The sequence below is a fragment of the Monodon monoceros genome, unplaced genomic scaffold, assembly GCF_005190385.1.
Source record: "Monodon monoceros isolate NGI ecotype Baffin Bay Population unplaced genomic scaffold, NGI_Narwhal_1 Super_Scaffold_4, whole genome shotgun sequence".
In the NCBI taxonomy this organism is placed as follows: Eukaryota; Metazoa; Chordata; class Mammalia; order Artiodactyla; family Monodontidae; genus Monodon; species Monodon monoceros.
Window position 1 is genome coordinate 66,434,059 of NW_021703781.1, and position 14,904 is coordinate 66,448,962.

At 37.2% G+C, this 14,904-nt stretch overlaps 1 protein-coding gene across 1 annotated transcript in view; it reads left to right on the forward strand.

The window, feature by feature from the left end:
- Positions 1-14,904, forward strand: part of TDRD1 (tudor domain containing 1) — a 36,866-nt gene that overhangs the window by 13,453 nt on the left and 8,509 nt on the right. Inside the window, exons 10-19 of the mRNA XM_029245620.1 lie at positions 457-543; positions 1,317-1,484; positions 1,604-1,711; positions 2,564-2,734; positions 5,817-6,059; positions 6,416-6,553; positions 9,284-9,394; positions 10,137-10,307; positions 12,872-13,147; positions 13,868-13,987. Coding sequence (XP_029101453.1) covers positions 457-543; positions 1,317-1,484; positions 1,604-1,711; positions 2,564-2,734; positions 5,817-6,059; positions 6,416-6,553; positions 9,284-9,394; positions 10,137-10,307; positions 12,872-13,147; positions 13,868-13,987 — 1,593 coding nt within the window. The remainder of the gene's footprint in view (positions 1-456; positions 544-1,316; positions 1,485-1,603; positions 1,712-2,563; positions 2,735-5,816; positions 6,060-6,415; positions 6,554-9,283; positions 9,395-10,136; positions 10,308-12,871; positions 13,148-13,867; positions 13,988-14,904) is intronic.

Sequence of the window (14,904 nt, forward strand, 5' to 3'; positions counted from 1 at the left end):
CGAGTGGGGGCTACTCTTTGTGGCGGTGCATGGGCTTCTCATTGCGGTGGCTTCTTGTTGCAGAGCACAGGCTCTAGGTGCGCAGGCTTCAGTAGTTGTGGCACACGGGCTCAGTAGTTGTGGCTTGTGGGCTCTAGAGTACATGCTCAGTAGTTGTGGTGCACAGGCTTAGTTGCTCCGCGGCATGTGGGATCTTTCTGGACCAGGGCGCGAACCCGTGTCCCCTGCATTGGCAGGCAGATTCTTAACCACTGCACCACCAGGGAAGCCCCTTGACTCAATTTTTAAAGCTGAAAATTAATAAACTATATTTTACACATAGAAACTGAACTAGTAAAAAATATGCTGGTGTAATTTTTAAATCATGTGATTGATTCATTTCTTTTGTATTTATTCTTTTCCTCTAATACTTAGTATAATATCTCAATGGAAATATGTTCTCTTAATCACTTTTAGGAAAATTCTTAGACCATGTGCTCATAGAAATGGGATATGGCTTGAAACCCAAGGGACAAAATTCTAAGAAGCAAAGTGCGGATTCAAGTGAGTATACAGATTAATATTGAACGGTGTAGTGATTTTAGTTATTGAGGAAGTTATTGTCTCTTGTCTGTATTCCTAGAGTACTGCCTATATAAAATCCCTGAAACATCAATCTTGGGTGAGACAGCTCTGCCGAACAGTTCTCAGGAGTTTTTTTGGCCATCTGGAGGAGAAAACTCAATACTTACTGGTCTAAAAGTTATCACGCTTGAAATTGTAAATGATGATGGTGTCCTAGGGAGAGTGTAAAGTGAGAGAAGTGAACCTGAGCTTACAATACCAAGGGAGAAGCTGTGATGGGAGAGGTGGAAAGAGAACAGGGAAAATGTTGCCAGAATAACAGAAGAGTAAATGTTCTGGGAAGGAGTCATCAGCAATAATAAATGCTGCAAAGGGGTCCAGTGGAAGGAACAAAATCCCCCCAGCAGTATCTGCTTCACTAAGGCACTGTGGAGGTGCCTTCAGGGAGCATATTCTGTGGGCAGTATACGCCCACATAGAGAAGAGATTATAAAACGGTGGCAGGATCGCAGAGTGCAGTGGGGGCCCTGGGAAGGGCACCTGACCCAGATTTGGAGGAAAGCCTTTCACAGTGACATCATACTGAGCAGGAAATACTCAAGTTGCTGGGAGATTTGGGAATATGTTCTGGGAAAAAAGACCAGCGTGTATGTATTAAGGCCTAGAAGTGTGAAAGAGCACAGTTAGGCCTGAGAAACTGGAAAATTGGATTAATGAAACCAAAAAGACTTACATTTCTGCTTTTTGATAAGGTGATCTTGAAGATGTCAGGAAAATCACATCTGAAAACAAAATTATTATAGACAGAAGTGGCCTAATCCCCAAAGTGTTGACTTTGAATGTAGGTGATGAGTTTTGCGGTGTGGTCGCCCACATTCAGACTCCAGAAGACTTCTTTTGTCAACGACTACAAAGTGGGCGTAAGTAAATCTTGATTTGTGTTATCAATATAACATACATCAAGAGACTCAGCATGCAGATATGCAGATAACGTGTAGACTTGTATTTCTTTAGTTTAAGATGTGATCTGTATCCACAGATAAGCTCGCTGAACTTCAGGCGTCACTTACCGCATACTGCAGTCAAGTGTCTCCACGCTCTGATTTTTATCCAACCATTGGTGATATCTGCTGTGCTCAGTTCTCTGGTAAGGAAAAGAGAGTATTATTGAATTTTTTACTTACAATTAAGTAGCAAGAAATGAACCAATCTTCGTTTTGCATTGATGGCTGCATTTGAAGTTTGAGTAGTGCACCAATTATGTTTTTAAGTGTATCCAATTAAACTGAATCCAAGTGTGTAAGGGAGGAGGAGGATCTGTAAATGCTGTGGGGGTGGGGGTGATGGAGGTTTTTATTTTACCAGCCCTTTAGTTCTGGAGACTGATACAGACATTTGTTTATATCAGTGTGGGAATGTGGAACCTCCCAGGGTCATGTCTTGGCCAGTTTTCTTTGGAACAGCAAGAGTGTCTGGAGGCACATAGCTATTGTGGCCCAGCCTCTGTAGCTGCACAGATGATGACCCTCTGATGACTGGGTTCAGTTCTCTGCTGAAGGGAGGACCAGTGGCCTCACAGGAGGGGAGAGACAGATAGGCCTCCGGTAAATCTGTGGCTTGGTTAGTGGAGTCTGGTTGACTCATACTGCCAGGTATTCTAAAATTGATCAAGACCTAATGGATTCACTCACATGACCAGGACATGTTCCCTTGTCCTAATGAGTTAACTGTCCACTAGAGGGATTAAGCATTTAATAAATAAATAATGACAAGCATACAACATGAGTTACCTAGAAAGGGATGAATAAAGGTGACATTTCAGGAGTTGAAAGCTTCTGATAAGGAAAAGTAGGAATGGTGAATAAGCATGCATAGTTCAGTAAAGCTTGATGTTACATGAAAATAGAATCTACAAATGACCATCTAAATTGAGGAGGAAAAATTTTTGTTTATATCTACATTGGAAAATCATTTCAGATTGAGTCTCTCCTATTTTTAGAGGATGACCAGTGGTACCGTGCCTCTGTTTTGGCTTATGCTTCTGAGGAATCTGTACTGGTCGGATATGTAGACTATGGAAACTTTGAAATCCTTAGTTTGACAAGACTTTGCCCCATAACTCCGAAGTTGTTGGAATTGCCAATGCAAGCTATTAAGTGTGTGCTGGCAGGTATGTAATTTTTATAGTTCCTGTATTCTTAAAATATTGAAACCTGAAGTTAAGAGCATTAGAATTGAAATTAAACTAGTGAGTAGATCAGGGAATGTGTTTAGCTATAACTTACCTCAGTACAAAAACAATCCTTAATGGAACATTTAGGAAATACAGATGACTATTTTGCTATCTGTAATAAAATGAAGTTGAATGTACCTGTGTTTATGAAGTTGAGTACTCTTTCTTGTTATTTATAGATCCTGCATTATCAATACATATCACAGAAGCCTGTCAATTGCATGAATTAGGGGGAAACTGCTTTTGAAAGCAAGAACATTAACGATCATATGCTTAGAAATCACTGTATATGTAACATGTCCCGCTAGGAGCAGGAGCTTCTTTCCAGTGTAAAAGATTAGCTTCTGCAACTTTTCATTCACATGCACCATAATTTAACTAGTATCCAGTTATCAGAAGGATATTTCCAAGATTCTGCTACTAGCAGTGTTCTTTTAACTACATTTTTTAGCCTATCCAAGATCATATCCTTAGGAAGAGGTACAAACTACTGTGTATAAAATAAGTAAGCTATAGGGATGTATAGTACAGCACAGGGAATATAACCAATATTTTATAATAACTTTAAGGGGAGCATAATCTGTAATCTATAAAAATACTGAATCACTGCATTGTACACCTGAAACTAATACAGTATTGTAAATCAAATATACTTCAATTAAAAATTAATGATCTTTTTAAAAAAACTAATTTTTTTAGTTCCTTGGGATAGGTTGCAAAACGCACTTACATTTGCAAAAATACCACCTTAGGTGGAATGGAGGTGTCAGTGGGTATGCTTTTCATGTTTGTGATACACATTATGATTGTTCCCTAGAAAAGGTAGAACTAGTTTACACACCTACCAGAAACGTAGTAGGGAGTCAGTTCCTTGACACATTGGTGTACCAAATATTGGGTGGGCCAAAAGGTTCGTTTGGTTTTTTCCGTAAGATGGCTCTAGTAGCACTTAGTTTTCTTTAACTTCACTGGAAACAGTTTTGTTAGATTGTATGTGACAGCTGTCATATCAGCGTGCATTTAAAAAAAGACATCAAAATTGGTGAATTTTTGTGTAGCCGTTTTAATATTGAAGGTGGAAGGAAAACAACTTTTTTGGCATATTATGCTTTATTCTTTCAAGAAAGGTAAAAATGCAACTGAAATGCACAAAAAGATTTGTGGAGAAGGTGCTGTGACTGATTAAATGTGTCAAAAGTGGTTAGTGAACTTTCGTGCTGGAGATTTCTCTCTGGACGATGCTCCACGGTTGGGTAGACCAGTTGAAGTTGATAGCGGTCAAATCAAAAAACAATAATTGAGGACAATCAACGTTATACCACGCGGGAGAGAGCTGACATACTCAAAATACCCAAATTGAGTGCTGAAAATCATTTGCACCAGCTTGGTTATGTGAATCGCTTTGATGTTTGGGTTCCACATAAGTTAAGCGAAAAAAACCTTCTTGACCATATTTCCGCATTCAATTCTTTACTGAAACGTAATGAAAACGTTCCGTTTTTAAAACAAATTGTGACGGGCGATGAAAAGTGGATACTGTACAATAATGTGGAACGGAAGAAATCATGGGGCAAGCGAAATGAACCACGACTAACCACACCAAAGGCCAGTCTTCATCCAAAGAAGGTGATGTTGTGTACGTGGTGGGATTGGAAGGGAGTCCTGTATCAGGAGCTCCTTCCGGAAAACCAAAGGATTAATTCCAACAAGTACTGCTGCCAGTTAGACCAATTGAAAGCAGCACTCGACGAACAGCATCCAGAATTACTCAACGGAAAACGCATAATCTTCCATCAGGATAACGCAAGACCACATGTTTCTTTGATGACCAGTTAAAAACTGTTACAGCTTGCCTGGGAAGTTCCGATTCATCTGCTGTATTCACCAGATATTGCACCTTCAGATTTCCATTTATTTCGGTATTTACAAAATTCTCTTAATGGAAAAAATGTCAATTCCCTGGAAGACTGTAAAAGGTACCTGGAACAGTTCTTTGCTCAAAAAGATAAAAAGTTTTGGGAAGATGGAATTATGAAGTTGCCTGAAAAATGACAGAAGGTGTGGAACAAAAGGGTGAATATGTTGTTCAATAAAGGTCTTAAGTGAAAATGAAAAATGTCTTTTATTTTAAAAACTGAAGGTACTTTTGTCCTGCCCAATAGATATTTCTGTATTGTTTCATCTTGGCCAATTTTGATAAGCTAAAAACTAAATCATTTTAATTTGCTTCATTACCAGTGAGACTGGATGTTTTTTCATAAGTTACTTGGCTCTTAATTTTATGAAATGACTTGGTATAACTTTGGGGTTGTTGATTTGTAAGTGCCCTTTCAGTAAATGCTACAGATGTTTCAGACGTCAGTATTAGTGACCGGTGTTTCTTCCTGGATTGTTTGATACTTTTGTTTTTGATTTTCTTAACAACCTTATTGACATATAATTTATATACCATAAAAGTCACTGTTTTAGGGAATTCTCTGGCAGTCCAGTGGTTAAGACTCTGCTCTTTCACTGCCAAGGACGTGGGTTTGATCCCTGGTTGGGGAACTAAGATCCTGCAAGCCGCACAGCACAGCCAAAAAAAAAAAAAAAAAAAACAGTGTTTTAGGTATACAATTCAGTGATTTTTAGTAATTTACCGAGTTGTACAGCCATCACCATAATCCAGTTTTGGAATATTTCCATTACCCCCCTGAGATCTCTTGTGCCCATTTATATATAGTTAATCCTAGCTTCCTAGGCAACCATTAATCTACTTTCGGTCTTCTAGATTTGCCTCTTTGGACATTTCGTATCAATGGATTTATGATGGTTTGTTTACATAGAAATATAGAAGCGTTTTACAGACTTTTTCTTTATAATTTTGCTTCATTTTCGTGTTTAGAAAATCCTTCTCAGATGGGACTTTCTGGTTCCACTGTTTGTCATAGAGTCCTTAAGTTTGTGGAAATTAGGAGCTAAATTTGTAAAGGCTTGCAATAAGAAATATTTTAACATTCTTTTAAAAATTCTTTGTTAGGAGTAAAGCCATCATTAGGAATTTGGACTCCAGAAGCTATTTATCTGATGAGAAAAATTGTACAGAACAAAATGATCACAGTGAAAGTGGTGGACCAGTTGGAAAACAGTTCCCTGGTGGAACTTATGGATAGGTCTGTGATGCCCCACATCAGTGTCACCAGAGTGCTCATCGATGCAGGCTTTGCCGTGGGGGACAAGGGGGTAGTGACAGTTAAGCCCAGTGACATGAAAGAAGCCAGTGGTAAGTAAATTGTCCACCAGATAATGTCCGTGCTGGAATTCAGGTGGCTTTGTGAATGTATGGGTTCTCATACTTTAAACAAGAATTGATGTTGAGTACCTTTTGTCCTTTTAAATCAAGCATTCATCTAAAGAGTGTGTTTGGGTCACTGGCAGCTGAAGGTCGATCAGAAATGTGAATTTGGAATTCAGTGAGGTAGTAATGGTTAATTCTTATACTAATTAACTTTCCTGCAAAGTCACTAAGAAAGTCATTGGACATTCAGTTCTTCAAAAGCAGACTCTTTATCTAGCAGCCCTGCCTCCAACTCCCTGCTCTGGCCATTTGTTTTGCAAATCGTCCATTTATTTTCACAGTTCCCTCGGGTGTAGAAGCAGAAATCAGTCTTTTGGAGTGGACGTGGGTTGAACTTGCTGTTGATCAGACAGTAGATGTTGTGGTCTGTGTGATGTATAGTCCTGGAGAATTTTACTGCCATGTGCTTAAAGAGGATGGTAAGTTGACTCTTACTTATTTCTTTTTACAGTACACTGGCATAGATAATAGGTCAAGATAAGTTTGTTATTGGGTGGTGAAACTGTTCTCTTTCCAGTAAAGGCCAAGTGGGTATTTGTACTTTCAAGAAAGATTTGGTTTTACTTGGTTGCCTTTTATTCCATTGTAAGACATTATTTTCTGTTTTCAATAGTCTCTGTTTAAACCAGCTTAGATTTCACAGAATGTCTCCTAAATTCATTTTTGAAAAATTTTAATTGTTGATCTCATTGACGTATGACATACATACAGATAAGTGCACAAATACGAGTGCAGCATAACAAATTATCACAAAGTCAAAACCTTGTATAACCAACCTCTGGTTACCAGTAACCCGGAAGTTTCCTTCATGTCTGCTGACAATCACTGCCACTTCTTTCTTTCAGAAGTAAATATGATCGTGCCTTCTAATAATAGCATAGATTAGTTTTTCCCATTATGAACTTTATATAAATGGAATCATACAATATGTACTCTTCTGTGCCTTGTTGCTTTTTTTTTTTCACATTTGTGAGTTTGGACCATCATTTTCACGTGTGACTGTAGCTCGTTTTTTGTTGCTGCATAGTGATCCGTTGTGTGAATGTACTGCAATTTACTGTTCCTTTCTACTCTTGGACATTTGGGTTATTTCTAGTTCTGAGCTATAAAATGTTGGTAAGAATATTCTCATACAAATTTAGCGCACATGCATTTCCATTGAACATGTACCTAGGAATGAAATTAGTGGCCAAATCTTAAAGGGTATGTGTGTTTTCAGCTCTGATCAATGAATGCTAAAAAGTTTCCAAAGTGATCATGGCAGTTGTTGGTTTGAGAATTCTAGTTGCTCCACATCCTCACAAACACTTTGTATTTTCCGTGTTTTTCCCTTGAGCCATTCTGGTGAGCATCATTGATTTTAACCTCTCTAAGTTTTGGGTTTTCTCTCTGTCAAATAAGGATGTTACCCTAGATAACTAAGTTCCTGACTGGCTCGCAACTTGTGAGATTTGTCATCCCTTCATACAGAATCATCTGGTAGATAGGCTACTATTTTAAAATATTTGCCACTTATTTTCATAAGTGATTGTACAAGCATATGGTACAAATTTTAAAGTTACAAAAGAGAATATAGTGAAAAGTTAAGTTTCCCAGTTCCTCTTCTCAGATTTCTAAATATCCTTCCAGTTCCTTTTCTCAATGTTCTTAATATCTTTCCAAAGTTGCTCTATACATATGCTTGTATGAATATATATATATTCCTTTTTATGTAGGCATAAATGGTAAAATAAATAATATTTGCACTTTGCCTTTTTCTCCCACTCTGTCTTGGATATCAGTTCACATAGTATTTCCTCCGTTCTTTTTAAAATATACTTTTAATTTTGGAATAATTTTAGATTTACAGAAAAGTTGCCAAGATAGTACAGAGAGTTCCTGTATACCCCTGGTTTTCTCTATAGTACCACAATTATGTAAGATGTTAACATTTGTTACAACTTAAGAGACCCACGTTGGTAAATGTCTATGAACTAACCTCCAGACTTTATCTGGGTTTCGCTAGATGTCTTTTCCATTTCTGGTAATGGCCTTTTTCTGTTCCAGGGTACCACATCACTGTGCGTCCTCATTCCTTTTCATGGTTACATGGTATTCCTCTGGGTGGGTTTACCCTAATTTAGTTAACCTAGGTACAGCTACAGTTAAAGGATTCCTGTGTACAAGCATTTATCACTAAAAACAATTCTTGTAATCTGTGATTTTATTCTGAGACTATATCCTTGAGACAAATTCCTAAAATTGTACAATAGTTATTAAGTCAAAGGGTATGTGTGCTTGGGCTCTTGAGAGAGTGCCCTCAAGAGGTCATCCAGGCTGATTTCCACCATCAGTGTATGAAAGTGCCCTCTCCCACACCATTTCCTGCAGTGTGTCCTTAAACTTTCTTATTTTGACTAATCTGAAAGGTGACAATTCTAACTCGATACAACTTAATTTCCATTTCTGTGAATGGGTCTTTGCCACATATTTAAAAGATATTTTTCTTTTACTTTTATAGTGTTCAGATCCCTTTACTTGGAATTTTAAAGCTCTCCACGGTCTGTATCTTTCCAAGCACATCTCTGGTGTTCTTCTTCAGTGATTCACCTTTCCATTCCTCTTCTCTGCCAGACTGCTCCCAGCAAGTGTTTTTTTGGCTGCTTAATTTGGTACTTTGCCTCAGAGCCGTTTCTTTTTCTGGAATTACCCTCTCCTTTTCTGGCAAACAAGTCATACTTCAGATTTCTCTATGAAGCCTTTAGTGCACAGAGCTCACCTCTCTGAAAGTCCTTAGCAGACACTATCTGTGCCAACCATTTAGTAATTACATATACTCCTTCAGGACAGCTTATATGTAACTTCCTTTCTTGTGCACTGTTTCCTGGTCCACATGGAAAGCTTATGCTCTAGCATACTGACAACAATGCCATCATCATGGCTCTGTGCCCAGTAAATTGTTGGTATGGGGTTTACTGAGAGTATTAACTAAATAATGACTTATTTGCCCAATTTCTTAATAAGGAGAAGGGAGAGGTATTTGGTGTACTTTATAGTTGCTTGGGGATATGCCTGGGTTTTTATGATCAAAACACTTTCCAACTTTAAATGAAAATCTGTTACTCTGCATGTTTTTAAAATATTAAACACTATGTGTATTGTGTTTTCAGCTCTAAAGAAACTCAGTGACTTGAACAAATTGGTAGCAGAATATTGCCAGCAGAAGTTGCCTAATAATTTTAAGGCAGAAGCAGGGCAACCTTGTTGTGCTTTTTTTGTAGGTAAGTTGCAGTTGGCACAATATTGACTATATTAGAATCTTTTATTTCTTGACTTTCAAACCTCATTTTTAGTGTATTTTCTTCCTGATGTTTAAGCAGATATTTTTCATAATCAAAATTAAGTGAATGCTTAAAATACCATGGTTTTTTTTGTTCTTCTCTCTTTGTAACAAGGAGCCTCCAAATGATACATTCTTACCTAACTTTGTCAAATGCTTTTCTTTCCAGAATTTCTGATAATATTAAAAGCTAGAGAGTGGGAAACCTGTTCACTGCAGATTCATTGTTTCTTCTGGTCACCCTGTGCATGTTTATTTTGAAAATATGTTTGATGAAACACCTTAATTTCATTGCATGTTTTTCTGTTTATTTTTTCTATTATTTACCAAGTAACAAGTGAAACAATCTCATTAGTGGTGAGAATATTATAAGTCTTCCAGTTTGACAGATATCAAGTTTATTAAGTCTTTACTTCACTTAATATTCTGCTTATTGGTTAGGTTATGAGTGAAATCTTTATAGTAGATGTAAAAGTGTGATGCTATAAAAACTTCGGTGATATTCTAAGAATGAATTTTGAGAATCCTCCTTCTAGGGATTTCTGAATTAAAAACTAAAAGTGTTGTCTGGTAAGAGAAATATATTAGCTACTTTAGACAAAGAATGGTCTTTTTCAAGATAAAAATTTCAAACCTTAATAGAAGGGAAATATTCCATGTTACAAATTTTGTGTTAAATCTAGGTGATGGTAATTGGTATCGTGCTTTAGTCAAGGAAATCTTATCAAATGGAAACGTTCAAGTACAGTTTGTGGATTATGGAAACATTGAAGAAGTTACTGCAGATGAACTCCAAATGATCCCATCCAAATTTTTAAAACTTCCATTTCAGGGGATACAGTGCTGGCTAGTAGGTATGGTGCAGAGTAAGAAATTTTCTCGACTGTCTTCTAATACTTAGAGTACATAAATTTCTCAGTATTAATATATTTATAATTTTAGTATTTTGTGTAAGTTATTTTCTGTTTCATATTATAAAATTTAGAAACATATATTTAAAGATACTGGCCAAAATGTTCAGTGTTGATGTCAAAGTAAGGAAGCAGCTGCTTTTCTATACTTATGATAGGAGTGAAAACCGATGCTTTCTTTTGGAGACATTTTGTAGGATTCATTAAGAGCCTCAAATATTCTTACCGTTTGTCTTAGCAAGTTTACTTCTAATAATTCATCCTAAAGAAATAATCATGTTATTTCACAAAGTTCACCTACATGGAAATTCATTACACTGCTGTTAATAATAGCAAAACAACCTAAATAGCCAATAGTAGAGGCTTGGTTAAATGAGGATCCATATAATGGGTAGTGGTAGTACCTATTTCATAGGTTTGTTGTGAAGATTCTTAAATTAATGTTTAGATCAGGGTCTGTCTGGCACTCAAAGTTCTATTAAGTGTTCGTTCTTATTACGCAGTCGTTAAAATGTTAAGTATGTGTTGATGTGAAGACTAGTTCATGATTTAAGTGAAGGAAGCAAGTTATGAAAGAGATGGCAGGATGGCATTGTGATTAAGAGGACAGATTAGAAGCAGCTCTGCTGCCTACTAGCTGTGAGACCTTAGGTAAACTGTTTAAACTCTATGCTTCCTTTTCCTCATCTGGAAAATAACGGTACCTTCCTCAAAAAGGCATTAAGGATAAAAGAGATACAATGCATAAAGCACTGAATAGTGCCTAACATTATAACTATTTTTATTATTATAAAAATTTCTTTATAAAAGAATTATGAGTATATATGTGCATGTGTGTATTTCCATATGCACATAAAGATTATGAAAGCTTGGATACCAAAATGTTAATAGTGATCATGTCTAGAAGCATTAGATGCTTTTTATTTTTCCTTTTGCCTGTTTAATTTCTACTTATTTTACACTAAGTATGTTCTGGATTATTGTTTTTAATCACCATGTTTTATATCACTGTTTCTTAAAATATGACCCCTCCACCCCACAGCCAGTAGTATCAACATGAGAACTTGTTAAAAATGCAGATTCTTAGTCCCCATCCAAGACCTACTACTAGGGTGGGGCCCCAAAATCTGTTTTCACAAGCCCTCTACATAATACATATGCACACTCACATTTGAGAACCACTGTTACGAAAATAAGGGTATAAGCCAAAGTTATCCCAGAAAGATAATTTTTGGTTAAATAATTAAATATGATATTTTGAAATTATCATTGGAAGACTGTTCACAAAGGTGCAAGTGTAGGTTTAACATCTTTTACCAGAATAGTTGGTAACTCATCATTGTGTATGTAACCATAGTGGCTTCTAAAAGAAATAATAATTCTGTTTTTGCCTATTGGGAAAAATGCCAGGTGAAGATAAGTTAGTGAGGAAAGTGAAGATGGATCCTGAGCCTCCTAAAACAGTAGTATATTTGTAGGTGCATTATCTGCAACTCAGGCACTGAGGATGTAGATATATAATAGATTATGGAGAAAAGATACCCAAAATCACTGACCTGAATGGTAAACTTGGGAAGGGTCCAGTCCTGGATATTATTGAGGCAAAAAGTGCAGCTTTGGGGCACAGAATTCTTACTTTTTTTATTTTTATACTCCACATCTTTATTTATTTTTATTATTTTTTATACTCCACATATTTATTGGAGTATAATTGCTTTACAATGGTGTGTTAGTTTCTGCTTTATAACAAAGTGAATCAGTTATATGTATACATATGTTCCCATATCTCTTCCCTCTTGCGTATCCGTCCCTCCCACCCTCCCTATCCCACCCCTCTAGGTGGTCACAAACCACCGAGCTGATCTCCCTGTGCTATGTGGCTGCTTCCCACTAGCTAGCTATTTTATGTTTGGTAGTGTATATATGTCCATGCCACTCTCTCGCTTTGTCACAGCTTACCCTTCCCCCTCCCCATATCCTCAAGTCCATTCTCTAGTAGGTCTGTGTCTTTATTCCCATCTTACCCTTAGGTTCTTCATGACCTTTTTTTTTTTTCTTAGATTCCATATATATGTGTTAGCATACGGTATTTGTTTTTCTCTTTCTGACTTACTTCACTCTGTATGACAGACTCTAGGTCCATCCACCTCACTACAAATAACTCAATTTCGTTTCTTTTTATGGCTGAGTAATATTCCATTGTATATATGTGCCACATCTTCATTATCCATTCATCTGTTGATGGATACTTAGGTTGCTTCCATGTCCTGGCTATTGTAAATAGAGCTGCAATGAACATTTTGGTACATGACTCTTTTTGAATTATGGTTGAAAACTTCCCTAATGTGGGAAAGGAAATAGTTAATCAAGTCCAGGAAGCACAGAGAGTCCCATACAGGATAAATCCAAGGAGAAACACGGCAAGGCACATATTAAACTATCAAAAATTAAATACAAAGAAAACATACTAAGGGCAGAATTCTTCTTAATGCTGTTTTATTTGTTAGATATACAGCCTAGAAACAAACACTGGACCAGAGAAGCCATAGCAAGATTTCAGACGTGTGTCACAGGGATAAAACTCCAAGCCCGAGTGGCTGAAATCACTGAAAATGGAGTGGGAGTTGAACTCACCGATCTTTCCACTTCTTATCCCAGGATAATTACTGATGTTCTGATTGAAGAACATCTGGTTTTAAAAGCTAGTTCACCATGTAAAGACTTAGTGAAAAACAGTCCTGTTAATAAACATGGTCTTCAAATTGATGCCCCATGGCTTCAAGGTAACATTTTTAAACTGCTATTTAAATTTATGTTATCCTTTGCTTTTATAGGCTGTGAAAATTTTTCTATTCCAAGCGACATGATTTTCCTGTAGGAATATGCTTTGTGGAAATAGATTAGTAATAAGTAAAGTTAGTTTAATATTTATTGAAACATGGTTTTTTTATTAAACACTGTACTCATTTTTTTTTTTTTTTTTTTTTTTGCGGTACGCGGGCCTCTGACTGTTGTGGCCTCTCCCGTGGCGGAGCACAGGCTCCGGACGCGCAGGCTCAGCGGCCATGGCTCATGGGCCTAGCCGCTCCGCGGCATGTGGGATCTTCCCGGACCGGGGCACGGACCCGTGTCCCCTGCATCGGCAGGCGGACTCTCAACCACTGCACCACCAGGGAAGCCCTGTACTCATTTTTAATGTAATTATTTGTCAGGCAGACGTGTATCATACAGCTATGTATCCTTTAAAGTTTGAGTAAATTTTAAGAATTAAATATACTACAGAAATGGAAATATACTACTGAAATATACTATAGGAGCATAATAGTTTAAGGATTCTTATTATAGATTGAACTTTTTTGTAATGCACACCAAAATCTCTCAAATTAAACAGATTGTTTTATGAAAATACAGATTTTCGTTTTGGGAATTTGGGAATGTTGGTATTCAGTAGAATACTAAATGTTATCCTTTTCATGAGAGACCTGTATTTCGTATGTTTTCAGCCACCTTTTCAGCTGAGCAGTGGAGGACAATAGAATTGCCAGTTAATAAAACTGTACAGGCAAGCGTATTAGAAATCGTAAACCCAAACTTGTTTTATGCTCTACCAAATGAAATGCCAGGTAAGAAACCAAACAGAGTTTGAGACACATTTATGCTGGTCTTTTAAACTGTAGAATGAACTTACCTGAATTCCTTAGGAAGTGATGGGGAGAAGAAGGTGATGATTTCTGTTCCACTCAGTGTTTTAATTGATCATAATAACACTTAAGGAAAATTTAATTATAAAAACATGAATGTGAATATGCTGTGCATTCAGCACCTACTCCACCTGGTCTTGATCATCTACAGCTTTTTATAACAAAGCAACATCCTTAATTACTGTATAATTTCTTGTTTAAAAATAGGTACTGTCTGTATTGAATTGTACTTATTACTAAGCTAACCTTCTACAAGCATTACGAGAATTTGAACCAAAACAGTTTTAGATACGTTGGAAAAGTACTTCCTAATCAGTCTATAATCACAGTGTTACTGTATCTTAGAAACTTGGAGAAATGTTTTACACTGGCCCTAATCATGAAGGAAAGTAGCATGTAAATGTTGACTTTCCTTTTCCTTTTTTATTTCGTGAAAGATTACAATTAAGGCATCTCTTCAGTGTATTTTAGTTTTTTTTTTTTAATTCATTTATTTTATTTACTTATTTTTGGCTGCATTGGGTCTTTTTTGCTGCGTGCGGGCTTTCTCTAGTTGCGGTGAGCGGGGGCTACTCTTTGTTCAGGCGCGCAGGCTTCTCAGTGCGGTGGCTTCTCTTGTTGCGGAGCACGGGCTCTAGTAGTTGTGGGCTTCAGTAGTTGTGGCTTGTGGGCTCTAGAGCGCAGGCTCTAGTTGTGGTGCGCGGGCTTTGTTGCTCTGTGGCATGTGGGATCTTCCTGGACCAGGGCTCGAACCCATGTCCCCTGCACTGGCAGGCGGATTCTTAACCACTGTGCCACCAGGGAAGCCCCAGCGTATTTAACTTTATTCTTGCGGTATC